This window comes from Coturnix japonica, unplaced genomic scaffold (genome assembly GCF_054131305.1).
Source record: "Coturnix japonica strain WE unplaced genomic scaffold, WE-NBRP24 Scf039, whole genome shotgun sequence".
Classification (NCBI taxonomy): domain Eukaryota; kingdom Metazoa; phylum Chordata; class Aves; order Galliformes; family Phasianidae; genus Coturnix; species Coturnix japonica.
The window spans coordinates 5,403,007-5,424,931 of NW_028188942.1; the positions used below are offsets into that span (position 1 = coordinate 5,403,007).

A 21,925-nucleotide genomic window follows, 5' to 3' on the forward strand; every position below is an offset into this window, starting at 1 on the left:
AGGGGTCCGGGCTGCCTCTGAGGTAATTGGCACCGAAACACAGCTTCTCTTGGCACCTCAACTTCCAGTGCTGAATTGGATGTTTAAAGGGCAGGTTCCCTCCACTCACCATGCCACAGATGCCACATGGAGTAAGTGGGTTGCACTAATCACACAGCGGGCCCGGATGGGGAACCTCAGCCGTCCAGGGATCCTAGAAGTGATCATGGACTGGTCCGAAGGTAAAAAGTTTGAAGCACCACCAGCAGAAGAGGTGTCACGCGCCAAAGAGGCTCCCCCGTACAATGAACTTCCGGACAACGAAAAGAAGTTCTCCCTGTTCACTGATGGATCGTGCCACATTGTTGGGAAACATCGCAGATGGAAGGCTGCAGTGTGGAGCCCCACACGACAAGTTGCAGAGGCCACGGAAGGAAGAGGAGAATCGAGTCAATTTGCGGAGGTAAAGGCTGTCCAGCTGGCCCTAGACATTGCTGAGCGGGAGAAATGGCCAGTGCTTTACCTCTATACTGACTCATGGATGGTGGCCAATGCCTTATGGGGGTGGTTGCAGCAATGGGAGCAAAACAGCTGGCAGCGGAAAGGTAAACCTATTTGGGCCGCTGAACTATGGAAGAACATTGCTGCCCAAATAAAGAACATGGTCCTAAAGGTGCGTCACGTAGATGCCCACGTGCCCAAGAGTCGAGCAACAGAGGAGCAACAAAATAACCACCAGGTAGATCGAGCTGCCAGAATTGAGGTGGCTGAGATAGACCTGGATTGGCAGAATAAGGGAGAGTTATTCCTAGCTCGGTGGGCCCACGAGACCTCAGGCCATCAAGGCAGAGATGGAACACATAAGTGGGCTAGAGACCGAGGGGTGGACATAACTATGGACGCTATTGCGCAGATCATCCATGATTGTGACACCTGTGCCATGATCAAACAGGCCAAGAGGATGAGACCTCTCCGGGGGGAAGGGTGATGGGAAAAGTATAAATATGGGGAGGCATGGCAGATTGATTATATCACCCTGCCAAAGACTCGTAATGGTAAGCATTATGTACTCACCATGGTGGAGGTAACCACTGGGTGGCTTGAGACATATGCGGTACCCCATGCCACTGCCAGAAACACCATATGAGGCCTAGAGACACAAATCCTGTGGCGACATGGCACCCCAGAGAGGATCGAATCAGACAATGGGACTCATTTCAAAAATTCACTGGTGAGCACTTGGGCCAAAGAACATGGCATCGAGTGGATCTATCACATCCCCTATCACGCACCAGCCGCTGGTAAGATCGAGCGCCACAACGGTTTGCTGAAAACCACGCTGAAAGCGATGGGTGGTGGAACTTTTAAGAACTGGGAGAAACATCTAGCAGAAGCCACCTGGCTGGTAAACACCCGAGGATCAGCCAACCGAGACGGCCCTACACAGTCCAACTCCCTGCGTACCGTGGAGGGAGACAAGGTTCCTGTGGTGCATGTAAAGAATATGCTGGGAAAAGCAGTTTGGGTCCTTCCAGCCTCTGGAAAGGGGAGGCCCCTCCGTGGAACTGTCTTTGCACAGGGACCTGGGTGCACCTGGTGGGTGATGCAGAAGGATGGGGATGTTCAGTGTGTGCCACAGGGAAATTTGATGCTGGGGGAGTGCAGCCAGTGATTCCATGTGTATATATATATATATCTGTATGTACATATGTAATGCATGTTAACTACTGTTCTGTTTATATGTTGATAAAAGTTAGGCATGATGTGATGATGTGTAATAAGGGGTGGAATGTTATGGTTTTGCAATTTGGTTGGTGTTGGTATTCCACATCAGAACACCATGCCTCATAATGGGAGTAAAGGGGACAAGTTTTTTTCTGTGGGCTGCTTTAATGGGCATGTGGGGAGGGGCACCGGAAGGGAAGTGAGGAAGGGGACGGGGTTGCTGGCCGGCTTCCTGCGAGGAGACAACGTGGTCAGAGCTTCCTGCCTTCCACAGCTCCATCGGTGAGATTGGGGACTTGGTATTCTCTTTGTTGAAACTCTCTTGTTGTTGTTTAGTGTTATTAGGTTATTAAACTGCCATTCGTTCTCAGATCACCTTTTTTCTCCCTTATTTTTTGTTAGACCTAATCGCAATCTCCCTTCCCTTCCCCTCTCCTGAAACGCACGTGGCCGGGCCGGGCTGCGCCGCGCTGTTCCGATAGAGAAAAGGGGGGGGCTTTTGTTCCTGCTGCCCCGGATTTGTGCCCACTGTCCCGGAGTGAGCTCTAGAGAGAACTCCGTGACATTTTTGGTGGAGAATGCGGGCAGAGCTCAGGGCAATGTTTTGGGCAGTAATTAGGTGGTTTTTTTCAGCAGCCCTGTATGTAGGACCCCCAGGAATTTTCTCAGTTCCCTCTTTGTTCTGGGCATGGGTAGCTCGATAACTCCCTGAATCCTCCCTGGGGTTATTTTATACTTTCCCTCAGAGACCAGGTGTCCCAAAGACTTGGCTTCTCTTTCCACAGACTGTGGCTTATTCTTTGACACTCTCAGTCCTTGTTTCCCCAGGAAGTTTAGCAGTTCATTTGTGGCTCTTTTAACTCCCACTTTCTCTGACCCTGACAACACGAGGTCACCTACATCTTGTAGGAGTAATGCTCCCTCTGGTGGCCGAAAATGTTCTAATATTTGTTCCAAGGTTTGCCCGAACCAATTGGGTGACTCTGTGAACCCCTGGGCTAGAACTGTCCACCAATACTGTTGTTTCCGCCCACGCTCAGGATCTTCCCACTCAAAGGCAAATATGTCTCTGCTTTCAGATCCAATGGACAAGACCAAAAGGGCATCCTTTCAATCTATAACACTGAACCGCCTGTTCCCATTTGGGATTTTGTTCATCAAGGTATTTGGGTTTGGAGCCACTATATTTTGTACTATGTCATTAATTTTTCTCAAATCTTGCACTAATCAGTAGGAACCATCGGTTTTTTTTAACTGGCAAAATGGGGGTATTGAAAGGTGACAGCCATGTTCCAGCAACCCATCCCTTAGTAATCACTGTATTACAGGTTTAAGACCAATACGTCCCTCAAATGGATGTGGATATTGTCTCTGTCTTATGACTTCATATTTTGCTTGCATTTTTTATTTTCAAAGGGGTTATTTTTAATCCCCCTCTATTTCCTTCTTTGACCCAAACCACAGGGTCTATCCCTCTCTCATCTGCCTCAGTTAATACATTTATTGATACAGTAATTCCATCTTGACACGTTGTTGTTTGTATTCCTGGTTTCATCATGAGATGTCTCCCCAGCAAGTTAGTCCCTGCATCAGGTACGTAGAATAATTGTCCTGTGATTGCTTTAAACCCCAGTTTCAACTCGATACTTTCATCCCAGTTCCCTCTACCCCATTTATCTTTAAGGTCTCATTTCTTAATTTGAGTCCTGACACCTTATGGGCCAGCGATGAACAAGCTGGCCCTGTAAAAACACAACTTCTTCCCCTTCAGGTCCCACTTTTATATTTACCAGGGGCTCCTGGTGGGACCACAGTTTTGAAAGCCCCGGACCCCCCTATTCTGAATTCAAAGCAGCTGGTAACTTTTCCATTCTGGGCAGTTTTTCTTTATGTGTCCTGGCTGACCACACCAGAAGCATTTCCCTACACTTGGTTGCAACTGGGGCCTCACTGGATATCCTTGGGATCTTCCTTCTCCCTGCCTCCCTCCAGGGCACAACCTTCCTCCAATTTTCTTTTCCCTATTACCCATTCTTTGTTTCACCACCTGTTCTGCCATGGAAACCATTAACTTTGCCTTTTGTTTTTCCTTCTCATCTCCCCTTCTAACGTACACGCTCTGAGCCTCTCGTAAGATCTCCCCCAGAGACCTCTTACTCCATCCATCTGTCTTCTGAAGCCTCTTTTGCACATCTGGCAGCGCCTTGGTTACAGAGTTAACTTTTAGAAGCCCTTGGGCTACAGGATTCTCAGGATTCATTCCCGAGTATTTTCTCATTTTATCTCTAAGCCTTTCCAGAAAATCACTGGGGGGTTCTTCCCTGTCCTGCTGAATCCCAAATGCCTTGGTAAGATTCGGGGACTTGGGCACTGCCTCCCTAATCCCAGCCATTATTATGTCTCACCGATATTTTGCCGATGTTGTGCATTATTACTATCCCAGCTGGGGTCTTCCACTGGCTATTTTTGCTCTGCTGGTACCAGTCCAGGACGCCCAGGAGGGTTATTCTTTTCCCACTCTTGTGTAGCTGCTCGCCTAATCATGCCTCTTTCTTCTCCAGTAAACAGCATATCCATAATAGACATCATTTCCATCCACAAGTACAAATTTGGCCCCAGAAATTGATCTAATTGTTCTGCTACTCTTATAGGATCTTCAGTCGAGGATTTCAATTCCTTTATAAAATGTCTGACTTCTGCAAATGGCGCCAGGAAGGAAGTACAGGCAGGAGGCCCAGCACCCTGCAACCTCCAGGTGGGGGGGAGAGCAGCCAAGGATTCCTTTGGGATCTGCAGGTTCATTGTGTGGAGCATTGCATCAAGAAACATCTGTGTATAGAGATGATGGCAGAGGTACATAGATAAGCATCATAGAGAGGCAGAGAGGCTCAGCTCATTTCCCACCATAAGACAGGAACTAGGAGCCACAAAGAAAGTGTGGGCGCATTCTGCTTTCCTCTTCTGTCCCACGCCATCTGCCCCGTCAGAGGGGAGGAACAGCCACGCTTCCACTGAGACGTTCCTCTCACAGCCAGGCACGCCTCAGGTTGGAGCATTGCCGGCTGCTGGATGGGAAAAGTAGCTGCAGAAGTGCGTGTACACAGGAGTGTGCGGAGAAGTGGGGTAGCAAAAGTGTGTGAGTGCAAGTGTGAGTGTGTGCAGGATGGGTGGGAAATGTGTGTGCACGCACGTGCATGGAGTGCAAGGATGGGGTTGTGCACATTGGTATGAGCAAAGGGGTGTGCAAAGGGCTGGGACTGTACATGTGTGAAGATGCAAAAGTGTTCCTGGATGGTATTTGCACGTGGATGTGCAGAGCGTCTGCAAGCATGTGGATGCACGTGCCTAAGCAGTGTGTGAAGGGATGTTCTTTCACGTGTATGTGTGCAAGGATGGGGCTGAATGTCAGGGTGTGCGCTGCACATTCATGTGTGCAAAAAGGTGTTTGCAGGTGTGCTGTGTTTCTTGCACACTTGTGTGTATGCACATGGCTGTGACCAACGCTGTGCACGTCTTCATGCACAAATGAGCGTGCACGGAGCTGTGGACCGTGCTGGGGTTGCACATGTGGGTGTGCACGGGTGTGTCCATGCACTGCAGAGATTTGTGCACGCATGTGGGAGGGTGTGCAAGGACGAGGTGGTACGTGTGTGTGTGTGCATGGATGGGGTGGTCCGTGTGTGTGTGTGTGTGTGTGTGTGTGTGTGTGTGTGTGCAGGGATGGGGTGGTCCGTGTGTGTGTGTGTGTGTGTGTGTGTGTGTGTGTGTGCAGGGATGGGGTGGTACTTGTGTGTGTGTGTGTGTGTGTGTGTGCAGGGATGTGGTGGTCCGTGTGTGTGTGTGTGTGTGTGTGTGTGTGCAGGGATGGGGTGGTATGTGTGTGTGTGTGTGTGTGTGTGTGTGTGTGTGTGCAGGGATGGGGTGGTATGTGTGTGTGTGTGTGTGTGTGTGTGTGTGTGTGCAGGGATGGGGTGGTACGTGTGTGTGTGTGTGTGTGTGTGCAGGGATGGGGTGGTACATGTGTGTGTGTGTGTGTGTGTGTGTGTGTGTGTGCAAGGATGGGGTGGTGGCCATTTGCATGAGCACAGAGGTGTGCAAAGCGGTGGGCGATTGCTCCGTTGAAGCAAGAAGCAAGCGTGACAGTGCTCCAGTTGTAAGGAAGTGCATTGCTGGAACAGGGCAGAGCTGAGCCTGCAACTGCAGCCTCCTTTGCACAGCCCAGCTCTCAGAGGGTGAGACAGTTGTGCTTCCTGAGCAGCTCAGGGACGTTGTGGACAGAAGCAGCCGAGTCCAAAGTTCCTGGTGTGAAGTGCTCCGAACATCGGGCTCTCTGGGCGAGCTCCCGGCTGACAGCACTGCTCCCCTCTGCCCTCGCCCGGGCCTGCTGGGAGCTGCAGGGCCTGCTGGGAGCTGCAGGCCCCGCAGGAACTACCACTCCCAGGATGCTGTGCGGCAGCACCGGGCGCCGCCATGACAGTGCTGTGTGCAGTGCTGTGCAGGGCTGGGCCTGTGGGCTCAGGGCACCGGGTGCTCCTTCCCTGAGCCTGCCAGGAGGTAAGGCACCGTGAGGGTGGTTTGGGGGAGACCAAAAGACGTAGAGAGGACGTAGGTGGGACATGGAGGTGAGATAGATGGGGCGTGAACTGGATCTAGAGAGAGGGGTGAGAAGGCAAGGTGGATATCCGACAGGTGGGGACAGGGGCCTGTACAGGTCAAGGGCCAAGTCCAGCTCTGCAAGCACAGCAACATGTCGGGGACGCCGGGCTGCGGCTGGGGATGGAGCAGAGCAAGATGGAGAAAGGGGGGAACATTCAGGGAGCGAAGAAATCTCCAAGTGGGGCTTTCTCCATAGCTCAGCCTGCAGCGCAGCCACACGACCTAGGCAGGCCTCAGACTGGGATCCTGCTGCTGGGTGCTGCAGGGTGCAGCCTGGCTCAGTCCTCTCTGCACCTGGGGACTGATGGCTGTGTCTGGGATGGCAGTGAGCCTCCTCCACTCCAGGCTGAGCCACTCAGCTCTCCCAGAATTCCCGTCCATCCCCCTTTCTCATCCCTCCATTCCCACGCAGAACTGACTGAGGAGGGGAGGGATGGGTCCAATGGTGGTGGCACATCTGGGACACTGCCCTTTCTGCTGTCCTTTCACATTGCCCTGAAGGTGGGCCCAGGGGCCTGGGGAGGTGGGCTTTGTAACTGAAGGAACGGCTGCAGGCAGGCAGAAATATGGCAAAGACATGTAATCATTGAACGTAGCAAACAGTCAAGAAATGACAGTATTCCCAACCATTTCCCACCCTAACAATCCGTTCTAATCCCACCCCCTAAAACTCCCACCCCCAATCAACTTCCCTCCCTCTGCCAAAAACCTCCCAGCCCCCTGTTGTAATCCAAGAAGAATGGCAGCAGCCATGGATCAAGAGAAGGACTTGACAGAGCAGCAGCTGTGGTGCAGGATAAAGAGCAAACCGTGTTGGTGGTGGATGCGACAGGCAGTGCCAGCAGGGCGTCCCCTGCTTCAAAGTGCACCTTTCCTCTCTCACCCACCACACATTCTCTCCTGCATTCAGGGTCTGAGGGATTTCTTCCAGTTGTACTCCATATCCGCATGGCCAGTGCGTGATACAGAGCCCAAGTGGAACGCCTGCTTGGAAAATGAAATCAACTCTCCCATTCAGTTCTATGAGCGTGCGCCTTCCTCTCAAGTGATGCGTGGTCATATTTGAAAAATCCAAATTAGTTGGATATAAGAGAGGTAATAGCATCATAACCGAGCATTACTAATACATTCAATGATTATTGCCGCAGATTCCAGCACCATTGGTAACATCAGATCCTATTGGATTCACATCCAATCTATTAACATAGTAGAAGCACACAATAACCTGGATAATGCCTAATAACTCTGGTTCCTGAGACAGTAGTTGGTGAACCTGAAGGCAAAAGGTCAGCGTGCTAGGACAAACAGCCAGACAGCAGTATGGTTAAATATGGCTGCGTCCATCGACTGCCCGAAAAGCCATGCTTTTATAGCAGACAGACGAGGCCGTTTAAAACCATACACACCAACTGGAGGAAAGCTACCGCAATAACAACCCCCCCTTCAAAGACCCCCCTTGAAAGCCGCGAGCTACTCATTCTTTTCCTAGAGGTGTCCTTGGTTCTCATGCTGTTTCTCCCTCCACAGCTGCTGCTCTGTGAAGCCCTTCTCTTGATGCATGGCTGCTGCTCTGTAAAATTCTTCTGGTATTACAACGCCCCCCCAGATTCCCACCCCACCAGTAGCAGAGTACAGCCATTTCATTGCCCACCCCAAAAAGGTCCCACCGCCAATTCCCACCAATTCCCACCCCAACCTCCAGCCCCCCAACCACTCCCCCACCCCAACAATTCCCCACCCCCAATTCCCACCCGCCAGCCACCCCCAATTCCCACCCTAATATTGGCCACCCCAAGAATTCCCCTCCCCTCCCCCCCCAACCATTTCCCACCCCCCACCCAGCATTTCCCAGCCCGGAGCTTTGACAGTGCAACGCTTTGTCGGTCCATCAGCTTCAGAGCCCTGCAGTGCCCCAGTCCAAGATGCCGTTTGTGGACAGCCCAGTTTGGGAGGGGTAGGGCTGGGGCTGGTGCTGGTGCCCCTGGAACACTGCCGCTGCTCTCTGTGTGTTGTGGGGGCCGGCCAGGAGCCCAGGGCTACAGGGAAGCGCCTTGGTCGGTTACGGCCACGTCTCCTGCTCCATCAAGTGGGCCGGTTTCTTGGTCCGCTCCTGCTGGAGCCGCTGTTGGGGTGTGATGGGCACCGAGTCCTCCTGCTGGCCGCCGTGCTGACACAGGCAGCTCCGCCTAGCGCCAGTGGTTGTGTCCTGGAACATGCTGGCAGCGCGGTGGCTTCCTGGTTGTGGCGGGGACACTGGCTGCCAGTGTGCTGCTTGTGCACGCTGCTCTGGCCTCTTGTGGTGGTGCAGGTGGGTGCTGGGCACTTGGCCGGCTGGCTGCTGTCCCCGTGCTGCTTGTCTGCCATTTGGCAGGAGATGCAGCCGGGTGGCAGTCAAAGGCGGCTGAGCAGCACCCGGGGCTGCCTGCGCCGTGCCTCCTCCATCAGGTGTGCAGTGCAGGGCGACGGAGGTGCGGGGGCAGCCAGTGGGGTGGGCAGTGCCAGGCGGGTGAGAAGCACTCGGGGCTGCCTTCGCCGTGCCTCCTCCATGAGCTGTCCAGTTTGCATCAGAGGAGGCACGGGGTGCTTGGCCGGCTGGCTGCTGTCCCCGTGCTGCTTGTCCTTGTCTGCCAGCCGGCAGGAGATGCACCCGGGTGGCAGTGCCAGGCGTCTGAGATGCACCCAGGGCTGCCTCCGCCGCGCCTCTTCCATCAGATGTGCATGCGGGGCGACGGAGGTGCGGGGGCAGCCAGGGGGGTCGGCTCAGGCAGCTCAGGCGATGCTGGCTGCCGCCAGAGCGGGTTTGCAAGGAGCCCTGATTCAGGATTGGGCTCTTTGCTGAGCTCCCTGCTGGCCCCCGGGGAATCAGGGTGCTCTGTGTTATTCTCGTTCTCTTTGGTCCCCTCTCTTGTGACTGCAGGCACGCCCTGGTTGTGCTGGGGGACCTCCAGAGCACTCGTCGCTTCTGAAAAAGCAAGAGCATCCCCCAGAGCAGAAGGATGATGGCAGCCTTCCCACACCTGCTGGGTGCAGACAGCCACCCGTCAATCACCTCTGTAAGCCACAAACTCACCAAGAATGCAGGTGAGGAAACTGTCCATTTCCATGTCATCCTCACATCTGTTGCTGCTGGATGTCTCTTCTGGAAAAGGAAGGAAGAAAATGCCCAGTGGGGCAGTTCCAGCTTTCCCACTCAGCCACTCGATGCAGACACCCCCCAGCAGCTCTGCTGCCCCCAAACTCACCCTGGCTGATCCATGTCAGCAGCTGGTCAAAGTCTGTGCTGTCGTCTTGGATGGCGGTCTCGGATGTGACTTCTGGGGAAGGAAGAAAATCCATTGCCCAGTGGGGCAATGCTGGCAGCTCTCCCACAGCTGGGAGCACTGGGTACCACCAAGCCTGGCCAGCTGTGCTGCCAACAAACTCACCGTGGTCGATCCATGCCAGCAGATGATCCAGGTCTGCTGTGTCCTGCGGGGTGCCTGTGCTTGTTGTCCATGCTGGAAAAGCCAGAAGATTTCCAGTGGGGCAATGCCGGCAGCTTTCCCACAGCCAGCCGCCCGCTCTGCAGCCCCTGAACTCACGGCCTGATTGCGGCGTGGCAGCGCTGCAGGTGAGTGGAGCCGTGTCAGGAAGGGGGCAGCCATGGGTGGGCGCTGGGTGCCCCTGGTCCTCCATGAGCAGCACGGCGTCATGCAAGGGCTCCATGGGCGGCTCCCAGCTGGCGGGCAGGGTGCAGGGCACGGGGAGCACGTGCTGCTGCAGTGCAGGTACCTGCAAAAGAAGTGTCGGGGGGCCGGGGCGGCCGGGGGCCTGCGGCAGGCAGGTGCCTGCGGGCTGCGGGGGCTCTGCATGGGGCACGGCCCCAGGCCACAGCCCCATGGGCTGCTGGGGCAGCAGCGTCCCTGCCAGCAGGGGATGTCCCCAGCAGTGAGCAGGGGCAGCGGGGGGAGCCATCGGTGGGTGCAGCCCCCCAGGCAGCAGCTGCAGCAGCGGTGAGTGCAGCCCCGCAGTTGGGGGCAGGCCCCCAGGTGGCAGCTGCTGTGCTGCCTGTCCCCAGACACCTGGTACCCCAGGCCAGACAGAGGCCTGAGGCACCAGGTGGGTGGCACTGGGGACAGGGAGGGGTTGGGGTGGTACCGGCATCGGTCCGCGAATGGTGGGCTGCATCCAGGCGGGGTCCGGTGGCGGCCCAGTGGCTTGAATGAAAGTGGCTTCAGGCGTCACAGGCACCGTCAGCGCTCCTCGAGGGATTCTCTCTGTGGGGAAAGGCCAGAAGGGGCACTGGGCTGAGATCTGGGCTGCTGGGCTGCTGGGCTGAGATGTGGCTCACAAGGGTGGCATGTGGGGCTTCAGCTGGGATCTGGGGCTTCAGCTGGGGCCAGCTGAAGCACGGGAGCAGGGGGAGCCTGCTGCCTTACCTGCCATGACAGCTGGAGAGTGGCAGTTAGGGGAGCCCCTCCCCCAACGGGGCTTCTGTGACCGTTGGGCTCAGCCCCTTTCCCCCAGGCTTGCCATGGTTCCATTGGTCAGACCCAAACATCCTTCCTGTCCCATCTCTAACCTGAGAGCGTGGACCTTTTCTCCTGGTTTCCAACGTATCTTGGGGCAGAACACACAGCACTGTCTTTGCTGCTCTTCCCTCTTGGCTGCTTCCCTTTCCTCATCCACCATCCAACCTTCAGCTCTTCTCCCTGACTCCTCTTCAGCTCTTCTGCTCTTTTTCTTTCCTTGGATGCTAACTCCTATCGTGCATGTCTTCTCCTCTTCTGCTTTTCTTTCTTACCCGCATCCTCTCCTGTTCTTCTCATCTGCTCTTCCCACTTCACTGCATCCTCTTTGCACCTCTCATGCTCTACTGTTCTTCTCTTCCGACCACTCTCTGCTCTTCTGCTCCAGGCTGCGTTTCCTTCTCTGCTCTTCTGCCCTCTCTTCCTCCCTTCTGCTCTTTTTCTCTTCTGCACTTCTCACTGACCTCTGTCCTCTCTTCCCGTCTTCCGTCCTTCTGTCATACAGTCATTCACTCTTCTCCTCTTCAGCTCCTCTCCACTTCTGCCTTTCTGCCTTACCTCTATCCACTCATCTCCCTTTCTGCTCTTCTCGTCTGCGCGTCTTCCTTACCTTCACCCTCTCCTTTTTCTTCTGCTCTTCTCCTCTTCCCGTTGTTTTTCTGCCTTGCCTGTCTCCGGTCCTTTCCTGTGTTGCCCTTTTTGTCTGCTGCTCTTCTTTCTTACCTGCATCCTTTCTCATTCCTCTCTTCTGCTTTTCTGCTCTTCTTTCGTTCTGTCTTATCTGTATCCGCTCTTCCCATTTCCTGCTCTTCTCCTGTTCTGGTCAGCGTCCAATGCCTGCACCGCAGCTCTATGTCGGAATTAGTTTTGGGGTGGAGAAAGGTACTCGGGGCATAGATTTGTAGGAGAGAAGCTCTCACACTGTGCCCGAAAGGTGATCAAATAGAGCCCTTGGGAACCAGGACCACCAAGGCTGCTTGTTTCTCCAAAGGCCGCAGTGAAAGCTTGTGTTAACTGTGCAGGACTCCATTGTGCGTCTGTGGGAACTGCTTTTGAATGGGGGATTTTTTGGAGTTGCTGCCAGTCATTGCACGGAGGAACTGAGGCTTTCATCCTCGTGTCTTTGCAGGAAAGCAGAGCAGAGGAAGCGTCTGTGGTGAGACGCTCAGGAGAAATTCCCTTCCTTGCAGCGGCAGCCTGTTTGTGTCCATGTGATGTGCCGTGAAGAGAAGCCTGCTGTTCTGTGAGTCAGCCTGCCACACAGGAATAATGGCTCTGGCCTCTTGGGCAAGTCTCTGAGGAGAGGTGTTTAGACAGGTCTTTAGACAGATATTCGTCATCTAGACAATCAGTGTTGTAGCACCAGGGAAGTGAGAAATCTCATGTACAGCCAGTCTTCTCCACCAGCCTTACGGTGCCTTTCTGCAATACCTCTCAATGCCTGTAGAAATGGGGGAGAGGTGAGGTGCAATTCCTGTGCATCCTGTGCCCACGCAGCAGGTGTCACCTACGGAGAGCTGGGAGCCCTCTGCTGTGTCCTGGATTTGTTTTCCTTCCTTGTTGGAGCTTCTGTGACGCTTTTGTAGGTGCTCTGTGCATTTGAGGTAACTGTGAACTCTGCTGAGACCACAGATGTGGTGTGGACTCTCCCTTTTGGCTTTCAATTGTGTACAGGGGCATTGCTAAAAATGAAAGAGCAGACGTCTTCCGAGGTCGGGGAAAGGAAGGTGCTTGCGAAGCAAAGGCAGGTAGACGTGTGCTTGCTTAGCAAAGGATTTCTATTTTGTATTTCTGCTTCTGGGAATATTTGAACTGGTTGAACGATGTCTGACTTAAAGTGAGGGTGCAGCGTTGCTTTAGCCTTTATGGGCGTGTTTGCCAGAGCACAAAGCATCAACAAGCAAGGGGTAGCACCAGCTTGAAACAGGGGAAGCGGTTAGCTCCCACAAAGCCCCCAAATGGAGTCCCAAGGGGATGAGATAAAGCTGACGTTGTCAGCATTAAAGGTAGTTTTCCAGGATCCGTGTGTTCCAGGGCTCAGGACCAGGTCTGTCACTGGCATTGCTTTCACAGGACACCCCCAGCCCTCCTCAGGACCCACGGCGAGCCTGTTGGTGACAAATGTGCCACTGAGTGACGGCATCAGGGTGGGAATGCATGGAACATATCTCTGTGGGCAGAGCCAAGCAGCGTGGGGTCAGGGGTGAGATGCTGGAGAGCAGGAAATGAATGAGGTTAGAATGTGCCACCTGGGTACTGTCTGAACCTCCTTCCTCATGGCAAGTTCTGTCCAAAGCTCTCCAGTGCCCCCTGGTGCTCTTTGCCATTCCCCAATAAGCTCCCACTGCCTCCTTGTATTGTCTAGACTGTCATTGTGCAAACTCAGTGCCACCTCAGTGCTGTCTGTGGCTTTCAATAGCCTCCCATTGCTCCCCAGTGAACCTCCCAGTGTCAGCAGTACTGCCCAGTGTCCCCAGATCAACACACCCTTTGCTCAGTGCATGACCATCTCTCCTAGCCAGGAAGAAAACAAAGCAACAAAGTTGTTGACAGCAGCGATGGTGATGGAGATCTTCAGACTGGAGGAGCTCTTGTCTCGCTGCAACCATCCCAAACTCATCATCATTGATGCATGCCAGCAGATCATCAGTGTCTGCGGTGTCCTCCGGGCTGCCTGCGCTTGTTGTCACTGCTGGAAAAGCAGTCTGGAAAAAGCAATCTGGAAAAGTAAGTTCTTTGTACTTGAAAACTTCTCAGTTCCTTCTGATCTCGATATACAAAGTAGTTCCAAGTCCCAGTAGCTTTTGTGTTTTCTTTTGCAGAAGGACACACTACCACAGCCGGCTGAACTTTTCAGAGGCTAAATTTAGTTTGCATGGTATGTTAAATGAAATGTCTGAGTTGAAAGAAGTGAAAAGTAATTCCCCATTGAGAGTTTTAGGGTGTGAGGATGGTAGGTGTGGGAAGGATTGGAGGCATGGCATTGTTTTCAGCAGGATTGCCCACCATTTTGCTTGTACTCTTACGCAGAAAAATACAACATAAGAATTCTTCAGTTTGGGAATATATGAAGCAAGCCTTTAGACAGCTTCTGAATTGATTCCCATAGATTGTGTAAAACTAGTTTGTTTTGGCTGTGAATGTTTTGTTGCAGTAAGGGTTTGAGACACATAAGAGCTTTGTAAAAATGGGCTTTATGTTTCTAGTACAGCATTTCTAAATAGGAGCGAGGTTAGAAGTTTATAAGATCATCAAGTTGAAAGCTGAAAGAGCTTTGTGAATATATGTGAATATATTACAGCTACCACTGAACTCTGAAGTTTATGGACTCCTGACTCTTCTTATGGACTGGATCTGAGACGAGCACCTTAGCATACTCAAAAGGCAAGAAGAAAGACAGGACAGTGTGTAGCCTTAGTCCAGTGGAAGAACCTACATCCAGGATAAGTGTTTGAAGGTAAAGGGACTTGGAATTGCTCTGGTTCATATGTTTTCAGATTCATGTATAGATTGACTGATTTTATTTTGAGAGTAGAACAAGACAGCCTGTTTTGCAAAGACTTTGGATATAGTAATGAACGCAGAACAACAGATTCCAAGTCGGTATTAATCCCAGCAGACAGGTGCAATGGCTAATTTGTCATTTATAAAACAGAGCCATTGTTTTGAAGAAGTGTCATGTTCAGTGTCAACTTGAGCGTTTCAGCCTGTCTTTTATTATTGCTGCTGGTGATTTATCTTGTATTTTATGTGTAATACTGTATCTTTGTTTTTCCTACAGAGATGCACACTCCTAATTTAAAATGTTTTAATGTCTATGTCAGATATTGAAATTTCAGTTAATGACTTATAACAGGTGATACAATGTTATACTGGAAGCCCTCCCTTCCATCTCTCTGGGAGTACCAAGGCTTGGAAATCAGTGTGGTGTTTTACTGCTTTCCTTCGTTCTGTGAAGGGTTTGTAGGCCCTGGTGTTGGCCTCGACACAATGTATCTCTGCATTGCATGGAAACCTGTGTAAAACATCAAACCTGTCTAAGGAGGTAATCCTTTTACCTCTACAGGACCTGACCAATGAGTGTTTGCACATGCAATATGATAACTCCAAAAGTAATCTGAGATTTTGGCTTTGCGTACAAGCTCTGGAAACAAGGCTGTGTCACCTGGGAAGAATACAGGGATGCCGTCCGGACTTGCAGACGTGGGATCAGGGAAGCCAAGGCGCAGGCAGAACTGAACTTGGTGAGGGACGTGAAAAACAATAAGAAAACCTTCTACAGGTACATTGGCCAGAAGAGACAGGCCAAAATGGGCGTACCTACTCTGGTAAATTTAAAAGGAGAAATGGCTTCAACAGATGAAGAGAAAGCTGAGGTGCTGAATGAGTTCTTCACCTCGGTCTTCACTGGTGGCCAGGATTCTAGTCTTTTTCACGTCCCTAAGTCTTGCACCCCCATACCTCTATGTGGGACCAAGGAGGTAAATCCCTCCCCACTGTAAGGGTAGAGCAAGTCCGAGAGTGCCTCCTTAGACTGAATGAGTACAAGTCTATGGGGCCAGATGGCGCACATCCCAGGGTCCTGAAGGAGCTGGCTGAGGTTGTTGCCGAGCCGCTCTCCATCATATTTGAGAAGTCGTGGCTGTCAGGTGAGGTCCCAGACGATTGGAGGAAGGGTCACATCACTCCCATATACAAGAAGGGGAGCAGGGAGGACCCGGGGAACTACAGGCCGGTGAGTCTCACCTCCATGCCTGGGAAGATGATGAAACAGATCCTCCTGAACAACATGCTCGATCACATAAAGAATGAGCATGTGATCTGAGACAGCCAGCATGGCTTCACCAGGGGAAGGTCATGCTTAACTAATCTTGTGGCCTTCTATGATGGAGTGACAGCGTTGGTGGACCAAGGGAAGGCGACCGATGTCATTTACCTGGACCTGAGCAAGGCCTTTGACATGGTCCCCCATCACATCCTCATCTCCAAATTGGAGGGAAGTAGATTTGATGGGTGGACAACTCGATGGATAAGCAATTGGTTGAAAGGCCGCAGACAGAGGGTGGTGGTCAATGGCTCTATGTCCAGGTGGAGGCCGGTAACAAGCGGTGTCCCTCAAGGGTCTGTCTTGGGACCGGTGCTCTTTAACATCTTTATTAATGACATCGATGAGGGAATGGAGTGCACCCTCAGCAAGTTTGCTGACGACACCAAGCTGAGTGGTGCGGTCGATACGGTGGAAGGAAGGGATGCCATTCAGAGGGACCTCAACAGACTGGAAAGCTGGGCTCAGGTCAACCTAATGAGGTTCAACACAGCAAAGTGCAAGGTTTTGCACTTGGGCTGGAAGAACCCCAGGCACCTGTACAGGCTGGGAGGAGTGGTCCTTGAGAGCAGCTCGGCAGAGAAGGACCTGGGGGTCCTGATGGACGAAAGACTCAACATGAGCCAACAGTGCACTCTGGCAGCTCGGAAAGCAAATGGGATCCTGGGCTCTGTCAGGAGAGGGGTGGTCAGCAGGGATAGGGAGGTGATTGTCCCTCTCTACTCTGCTCTTGTGAGGCCCCATCTGGAGTACTGTGTCCAGGTGTGGAGCCCTCAGTACAAGAAAGACATGGAGATTTTGGAAAGGGTCCAGAGGAGGGACAGGAAGATGATCAGGGGGCTGGAGCACCTCCCCTATGAGGACGGGCTGAGGGAGTTGGGCTTGTTCAGCCTGGAGGAGAGAAGGCTGCGGGGTGACCTCATTGCAGCCTTTCAATACCTGATGGGAACTTACTCGCAGGAGGGGACTAAACTCTTCAAAAGGGCTGACAATAGCAGGACACGGGCAAATGGTTTTAAGTTAAAAGAGGGAAGATTTACGTTGGATGTTAGGGGGAAGTTCTTCACTAGGAGAGTGGTTAGGCCCTGGAACAGGCTGCCCAGGGAGGCTGTTGATGCCCCGTCCTTGGAGGTGTTCAAGACCAGGTTGGACAGGGCCCTGGGCAACCTGATCTAGTAAAGGTGTATGTTTGGTGGCCCTGCCAGGCAGGGGGGTTGGAACTACATGATCCTTGAGGTCCCTTCCAACCCGGGTGATTCTGTGATTCTGTGATCATGGAATGCATTTGGATCAGTGATGCGTTTGGAATCATGGAATCCTAAAATTGCTCAGGTTGGGGAAGAGCTTCGAGGTCCTGCAGTCCAACTGCAGCCCAACCACGGAACCAATGCAGTCTCTCCAGCTGCATCTGCAGCACCTTTCTCCTCTCCAGCAGATCAGCACTCCCTCCCAGCTCGGTGCTGTCTGTGAACTTACTGAGGGCGCACTCAATGCCCTGGCCGAGATCCCTGATCAAGGCATTCATTAGGAGCGTCCCCAGTGCCGAGCCCTGGGGACACCACTTGTGACCGGCTGCCAGATGTAAAGGCTGCTCTGGGTGTAGAGGCTTGGCTGAGTGCCTGTCTGAAAACAAACCTGCCAGGAACCAAACAAGGCAGAGGAGCCACGATGCCATGTGAGGTATCTGTATGCCTGCCTATGTATCTGCACAGCAGGCCCGGCTGCCCCTGCTTCCCCGCTTTGTGGGAGCTGGGGGGCTGTGACACGGCACAAATGGCAGTGCAGTCGGTAACTCGGGCTATATATATGTATACAGACACATGTGCATATTGTGTTTTGATTGTTTATTTGTATTTAGATGTTTATATTAAGTATGATGTGATGTAGAATAACAAGAGAATACAATATTATAAAGATATATAATTGATATAGATAGATAGATATAATAGATATAGATATATAGAGAGATTTATAATAATATAGGTATAGCAATAATGTTGCTATAGAATAGCAATATTACTAAGCCATGCCATTCTTTACCCCTTGCCTCGAACACTTCCAGCTATAGGGTTTTGCTCCTAAAGAGGCAAGGGGTCTTGGAAGAGTCCACACTCAGTCTCCTTGTTCCTTTGATTTTCTTCAAGGAGGTGGCATGCAGGAATGACACAAATGGGTCTCAATGGCACAAGTGGGACTCAGCAGCTGTTTTGCAGCCTCTAGTGGAGCTCTGACTGTCCTGGGCACAACACACCCACATCAGCGTGGGTAGGGTGTGCCCTTCCTGCGGAGTGGGGCTTTGGTATTTGGAGACTGACTCCTGGGAGACCCTGTTTCTTTCCTTATGGGTGGCAGAAATGCGGATGTGATGGTGGGGGACTCATGGCTGGTCTCGCCATGAGAAGCCGCTCCTGCCATCTCTTCAGCGGGAGACCCCGCTCCTTCCTTAATGAGTGGCAGCAACCCAGATCTGACAACAGAGGGCTCCTTGGGCAGGCTGGGATCTACGTGAGATGTTTCCGCTGCCACCTTTTCAGTGGGAGACCCTGTTTTTTCCGTTATGGGTGGCAGCAATCTAGATCTGCTGTGGGAGGACTGCTCGGGCAGGCAGGTCTCACCACAAGATGTTGCTGCTGCCATTTCCTTTGGTTGCTCCTGCGCTTCGCTGATCTTCTTAGCCCTTTGCCTGAGAAGTTTCACCGAGTCGCATGCCCGAAGCGCCAGCCTGGATGGTTTGCCTGGGGTCTCTGAGGATAGGCTGGACGCGGACCCAGAGGACGATGCTGGCTCTTGGCTGCACGAGGCCTTGGCTTCCTGCAGCTCGGGCAGCGCACCCTCACGCTGGGCTTCCTCTGGTCCTCCTTCTTCATCGAGGAACTTGATGCGTCTTGTTCGGCCCAGCCCTTCTCGGCTCTCTGTTCCCTCCAGGCCCTGCAGCTGGCAGCTCATTGGCTGCTCTGGGGCTTCAGGCACTGCCCGGATGGGTGGCAGAACACTGAAAGGACAGAGCGGGAGAGGTCCGCCTGAGTGGCTGAGATGTGGAGAGGGGCCAGCCCTGTGAACTGGGGGGATCCTGGCGTCCCCATCCCAGCACTCTCGGGCGCCCACAAACAAGCAGCGACCCTTTGGCGTTAGGGAATGGGCTCTCGTTGGGTCACCCCCACGCACATCCCAGCCCACAGCCTCCAGCCTCACCTGTTGGCAATGCTCTCCCTCCGCAGTCTGTTCTTTATCCTTCGCAACTGCTCTCCATCAACAGTTGCAGTGCTCAGGCGTCTAATATATGTTGGAGTGTTGTCAAATCTCACTGCAGTTGGGAAGGAAGAGGAGATTCACCGTCAAGCCTTTGGCTCGCTCACAAGCAGCACTCAGGCCTGTTCCCAGAACCCGCCCTGAAACCATCTCTGTCTCTACTCCCCCTCTCTGCAGTTCAGCTCTGTTTTGGGCTGCAGGAGGGACGCTGGCTTTGGGAAAGAGGAGCTGGCTGGTGACAAGAAGGTGGCAGGGTGACTTTTGAGGTCCCTGTCCTTCCACTGCGGGAGGGCAGGGCCTGAGATCCCCACATCCTCCTGCCATAGCCAGGGATGGGGGTACGTCACACCCAGCACCTTCCTTTTGGACAGGCCAACCACAACCTAAGGGGAAAAGGCCGTGCTGAGCCAGCAGGAAGGTTTGATGCAAGTGAGAGCCCTGGGATGAAGGTCAGCAAGGGTCTGCCCACCACCAGTTGATTGCCCGTGCTGTGGAAAGGAGCTGGAAGCCACTTCACCTTTCTTGGCCCCAGTAAGAGGTGGCAAAGTCTCTTCTTTTGTTGACTTCTGTGACCCAGACAAGCTCCCGGAGGACTTGCGCTGTATCAGGGGCGGCAGTTTGGGGACCAACTCCATTTGGAACCTGTAAGCGAGGAGAAGGCAGTGAGCGGTGTGACGCAGTGCAACAGCAATCCTTGCTGCTCTCTCTGCTTGTCTGCTCACAGGCACATTTTCATGCCGCATGAAGGCTTTCTAAAGCCGCTAGCACGGTCACTTGGGATAGGAGGAGGGGAATCAGTTTCAGGCAGAAAGAGGGAAGACTGGCTGGGATGGGAGGAAGAAGGTTTTAGCTGGAGGGTGGTGGCGAGGCACTGGGATGTCTTGCCCAGAGAGGTGCTGGGTGCCTGGATAGGCATTCAAGGCCTGGCTGGACCAGCCTCAGAGCAACCTCATTTGGAGGCAGGTGTCCCTGTTCTCCGCAGGGCAGTGGGACCGGGTGCCCTTTTCGGGTTCCTTCCTGCTCCAATCGTTCTGTGATTCTCTGGCACATCCTCCTGGGCAGGACACTGACGGACATGAGGCACAAGCGCTACAGAATGAGAGCTGAGCAGCTGCATCAAGCAGCAGAAAAATACTCACTTGGGTAAGACGACAAGGCATTTTGAGAACACCAGGGAAGCCACTGGTTTCACACGGGACACCCCCATGTCCATCAGCGAGGGGGCCTGCAAGGGAGGAACAGGGAGGTTGTGGGATGTCCTGGTCATGGCTGAGGCACTGGGGACACGAGGAGCCCGAGGCAGGGAGAGCTGACAGCACCGCAGCACCTGCACAGCTCGAGCAGCTGCCCAGGTCCTGGTGAGCCGTGTGCGGGCTGAGTGAGGCTGATGTTACTGCCCAGGCTATGGAGAAACCTACGGCTCACCTTGCGAACGGCTCTCCTGAAGTTCTCTTTCCCCAACAGCTTCTCCAGGAAGTCATAATAGAACTTCATTTGGAAAGTCAGCCCGTCAATAAGGAGCACTCCGACATCCTTCAGGACCACGGCCACGTTCTCCCCATTCTGCAGGCAACTGGAGAGCAGCGACACCGTGCTTTGGATGCACGACTTCACTGTCTGCCAGCTCACAGAGGCGGCTGCAGCCACCTGGCTGCACTGCAGGGGCTCCACCTTCCTTTCGACTGAGAAAATACCAGATACAGGGTTGATGATACGGTTGCTGTTCCACCTAGAACTGCTTCTAAGGGACATCATCCAGATTGGCCCCGCGTTTGGACAGGCTCCCCAGAAGGGGAGGTCTGCTTCTGAGAAGGGAGGCGGTGGCCCTGTTTGCCCTGTCCACGAATCCAGCAAGGGTTTAATCCCCCCTCCTACCTGGCAGGGACCCCCTGCGGGTCTTGAGGTGGTGCATAGCTATGAGGTTGCTGGCCAGGTGAAACACGGGCCAGCACAGGGTCACAGTCCCGTCCTCCATCCTGATCTCCCTGGAGATGATGTCAAAGGTGCCGAAGGTGGGAATCCAGACCCCCTGCGAGTGGAGAAGGAAGAGAGGGAGGACGCGTTACGGGCTGGCTGGAGGAAGAGCTGGAGGTGGTCCTTTGCGGGGACAGATCTCAGGAGCCCCCTCCTGCTGTTCAGAGGCACAAGCCAGGGCAGCGGGGACGGCTTTGGGGCTGCACAGCCCTCTCCTTCCCCTCGCCCTCCCTCCCAAATGCAGCTCAGCAGGGAAACACGGGGTAAGCTTCCTGCTGTGTGTGCAGGGGAAGACTCAGAGGAAGTCCAGGCTGAGCCGGACAGGGCGAGGAGGAACCCGGCAGCCAACAAACGCACCTTGTGCACCAGGAGATTCTCGTGTACCAAGGCGGCCACCGCATCCCAGACGGCAACTCGCTCTGCAGATCAAAGGAAAAGCAGGTCACACTCTGCACCTGCCGCTTCCCGGCACCCCTCCCACTGCTGGGCAGGAGGGAGGTGGCAGATGTAAAGTGCCATCTCCATCCCAAGACTGGCTGCAGCACCGCTCCCGTGGTGGCTGCGGGCCCGTGTACCTTTGGTATTAGCGCATGTTTGTCCAGAGGCAAGGCCCGCCCTGGGGCCGTTCTCACTCATCCCGGGTTGCTCCTTCTCGGCACCGGCCATGCTGGAGCTCATCCTTCAGATGCGTCTGCTCTGTACCAGATGCTCCTTCAGGATGCAGGACCCTCCTCCGTGCTCTGCCTTCACCCCCCTCCCGGGTGGCCGTGTCACAAACGTCACCACGGCAATGTGGTGACATCATGGCCAGCTGCCCATTATGATGCTGGCACTGCTGCCTGCCCCGCCTGACAGTGCTGACCCATCTCTGCTTTCTCCCTCTCCTGGAGCTGTGAGTTGAGGGGTGACCCTGGGGCGAGGACGGGGCTGGGATGTGTGGCTGTTCTCTCAGTTCCATGGGCCTTGGGGACACCGCTGGGGCTGCTGTTGGGCTCCCTCCTGATATTGG

General features: G+C 53.6%; 2 protein-coding genes and 2 long non-coding RNA genes across 5 annotated transcripts; 2 read left to right on the forward strand and 2 right to left on the reverse strand.

Annotated features, from left to right (window-relative positions):
• The first annotated feature begins 6,156 nt into the window (after window positions 1-6,156).
• Window positions 6,157-12,186, forward strand: LOC146753302 (uncharacterized). The gene is made up of 3 exons (XR_014940241.1): window positions 6,157-6,258; window positions 9,278-9,970; window positions 11,998-12,186. It is a non-coding gene; the product is annotated as an uncharacterized LOC146753302 (long non-coding RNA).
• LOC146753303 (uncharacterized) lies at window positions 9,054-10,711 on the reverse strand. Its single transcript, XM_085530964.1, has 4 exons — window positions 9,786-10,711; window positions 9,603-9,674; window positions 9,431-9,499; window positions 9,054-9,322 (listed from the first exon to the last, which is right to left on the reverse strand). Exons 1-4 carry the CDS (start codon window positions 10,525-10,527, stop codon window positions 9,069-9,071), a joined length of 1,137 nt encoding a protein of 378 aa, XP_085387090.1. The 5' UTR covers window positions 10,528-10,711; the 3' UTR covers window positions 9,054-9,068.
• A 1,204-nt stretch (window positions 12,187-13,390) lies between the features above and the next one.
• On the forward strand, window positions 13,391-14,718 carry LOC146753304 (uncharacterized). 2 transcript variants are annotated; one of them, XR_014940242.1, is made up of 3 exons: window positions 13,391-13,595; window positions 13,670-13,746; window positions 14,170-14,718. It is a non-coding gene; the product is annotated as an uncharacterized LOC146753304 (long non-coding RNA). The 2 variants fall into 2 exon arrangements; XR_014940243.1 differs by having other exon boundaries at window positions 13,478-13,595; window positions 13,691-13,746.
• A 2,804-nt stretch (window positions 14,719-17,522) lies between these two features.
• On the reverse strand, window positions 17,523-21,639 carry LOC146753305 (uncharacterized). Its single transcript, XM_085530836.1, has 8 exons — window positions 21,492-21,639; window positions 21,274-21,335; window positions 20,818-20,971; window positions 20,368-20,624; window positions 20,082-20,167; window positions 19,460-19,584; window positions 18,886-18,997; window positions 17,523-18,685 (listed from the first exon to the last, which is right to left on the reverse strand). The coding sequence occupies exons 1-8, from the start codon at window positions 21,592-21,594 to the stop codon at window positions 17,950-17,952; spliced, it is 1,635 nt and encodes a 544-aa protein (XP_085386962.1). The 5' UTR covers window positions 21,595-21,639; the 3' UTR covers window positions 17,523-17,949.
• Between the last annotated feature and the right edge of the window lie 286 nt (window positions 21,640-21,925).

Bases quoted from the DNA above. Each gene is read 5' to 3' on its own strand.
- LOC146753303 (XM_085530964.1), bottom strand. From the start codon at position 10,527: ATGCAGCCCACCATTCGCGGACCGATGCCGGTACCACCCCAACCCCTC. The intron at 9,500-9,602 runs GTGAGTTTGGGG...TTCCTTTTCCAG, and splicing joins GCTGACATGGATCAGCCAGG to AAGAGACATCCAGCAGCAAC. The intron at 9,323-9,430 runs GTGAGTTTGTGG...TTGCTTTTTCAG, and splicing joins TTTCCTCACCTGCATTCTTG to AAGCGACGAGTGCTCTGGAG.
- LOC146753305 (XM_085530836.1), bottom strand. From the start codon at position 21,594: ATGAGCTCCAGCATGGCCGGTGCCGAGAAGGAGCAACCCGGGATGAGT. The intron at 20,168-20,367 runs GTGAGCCGTAGG...CCTCCCTTGCAG, and splicing joins TCAGGAGAGCCGTTCGCAAG to GCCCCCTCGCTGATGGACAT. The intron at 18,686-18,885 runs GTGAGGCTGGAG...CTGTCCTTTCAG, and splicing joins AGGGAGAGCATTGCCAACAG to TGTTCTGCCACCCATCCGGG.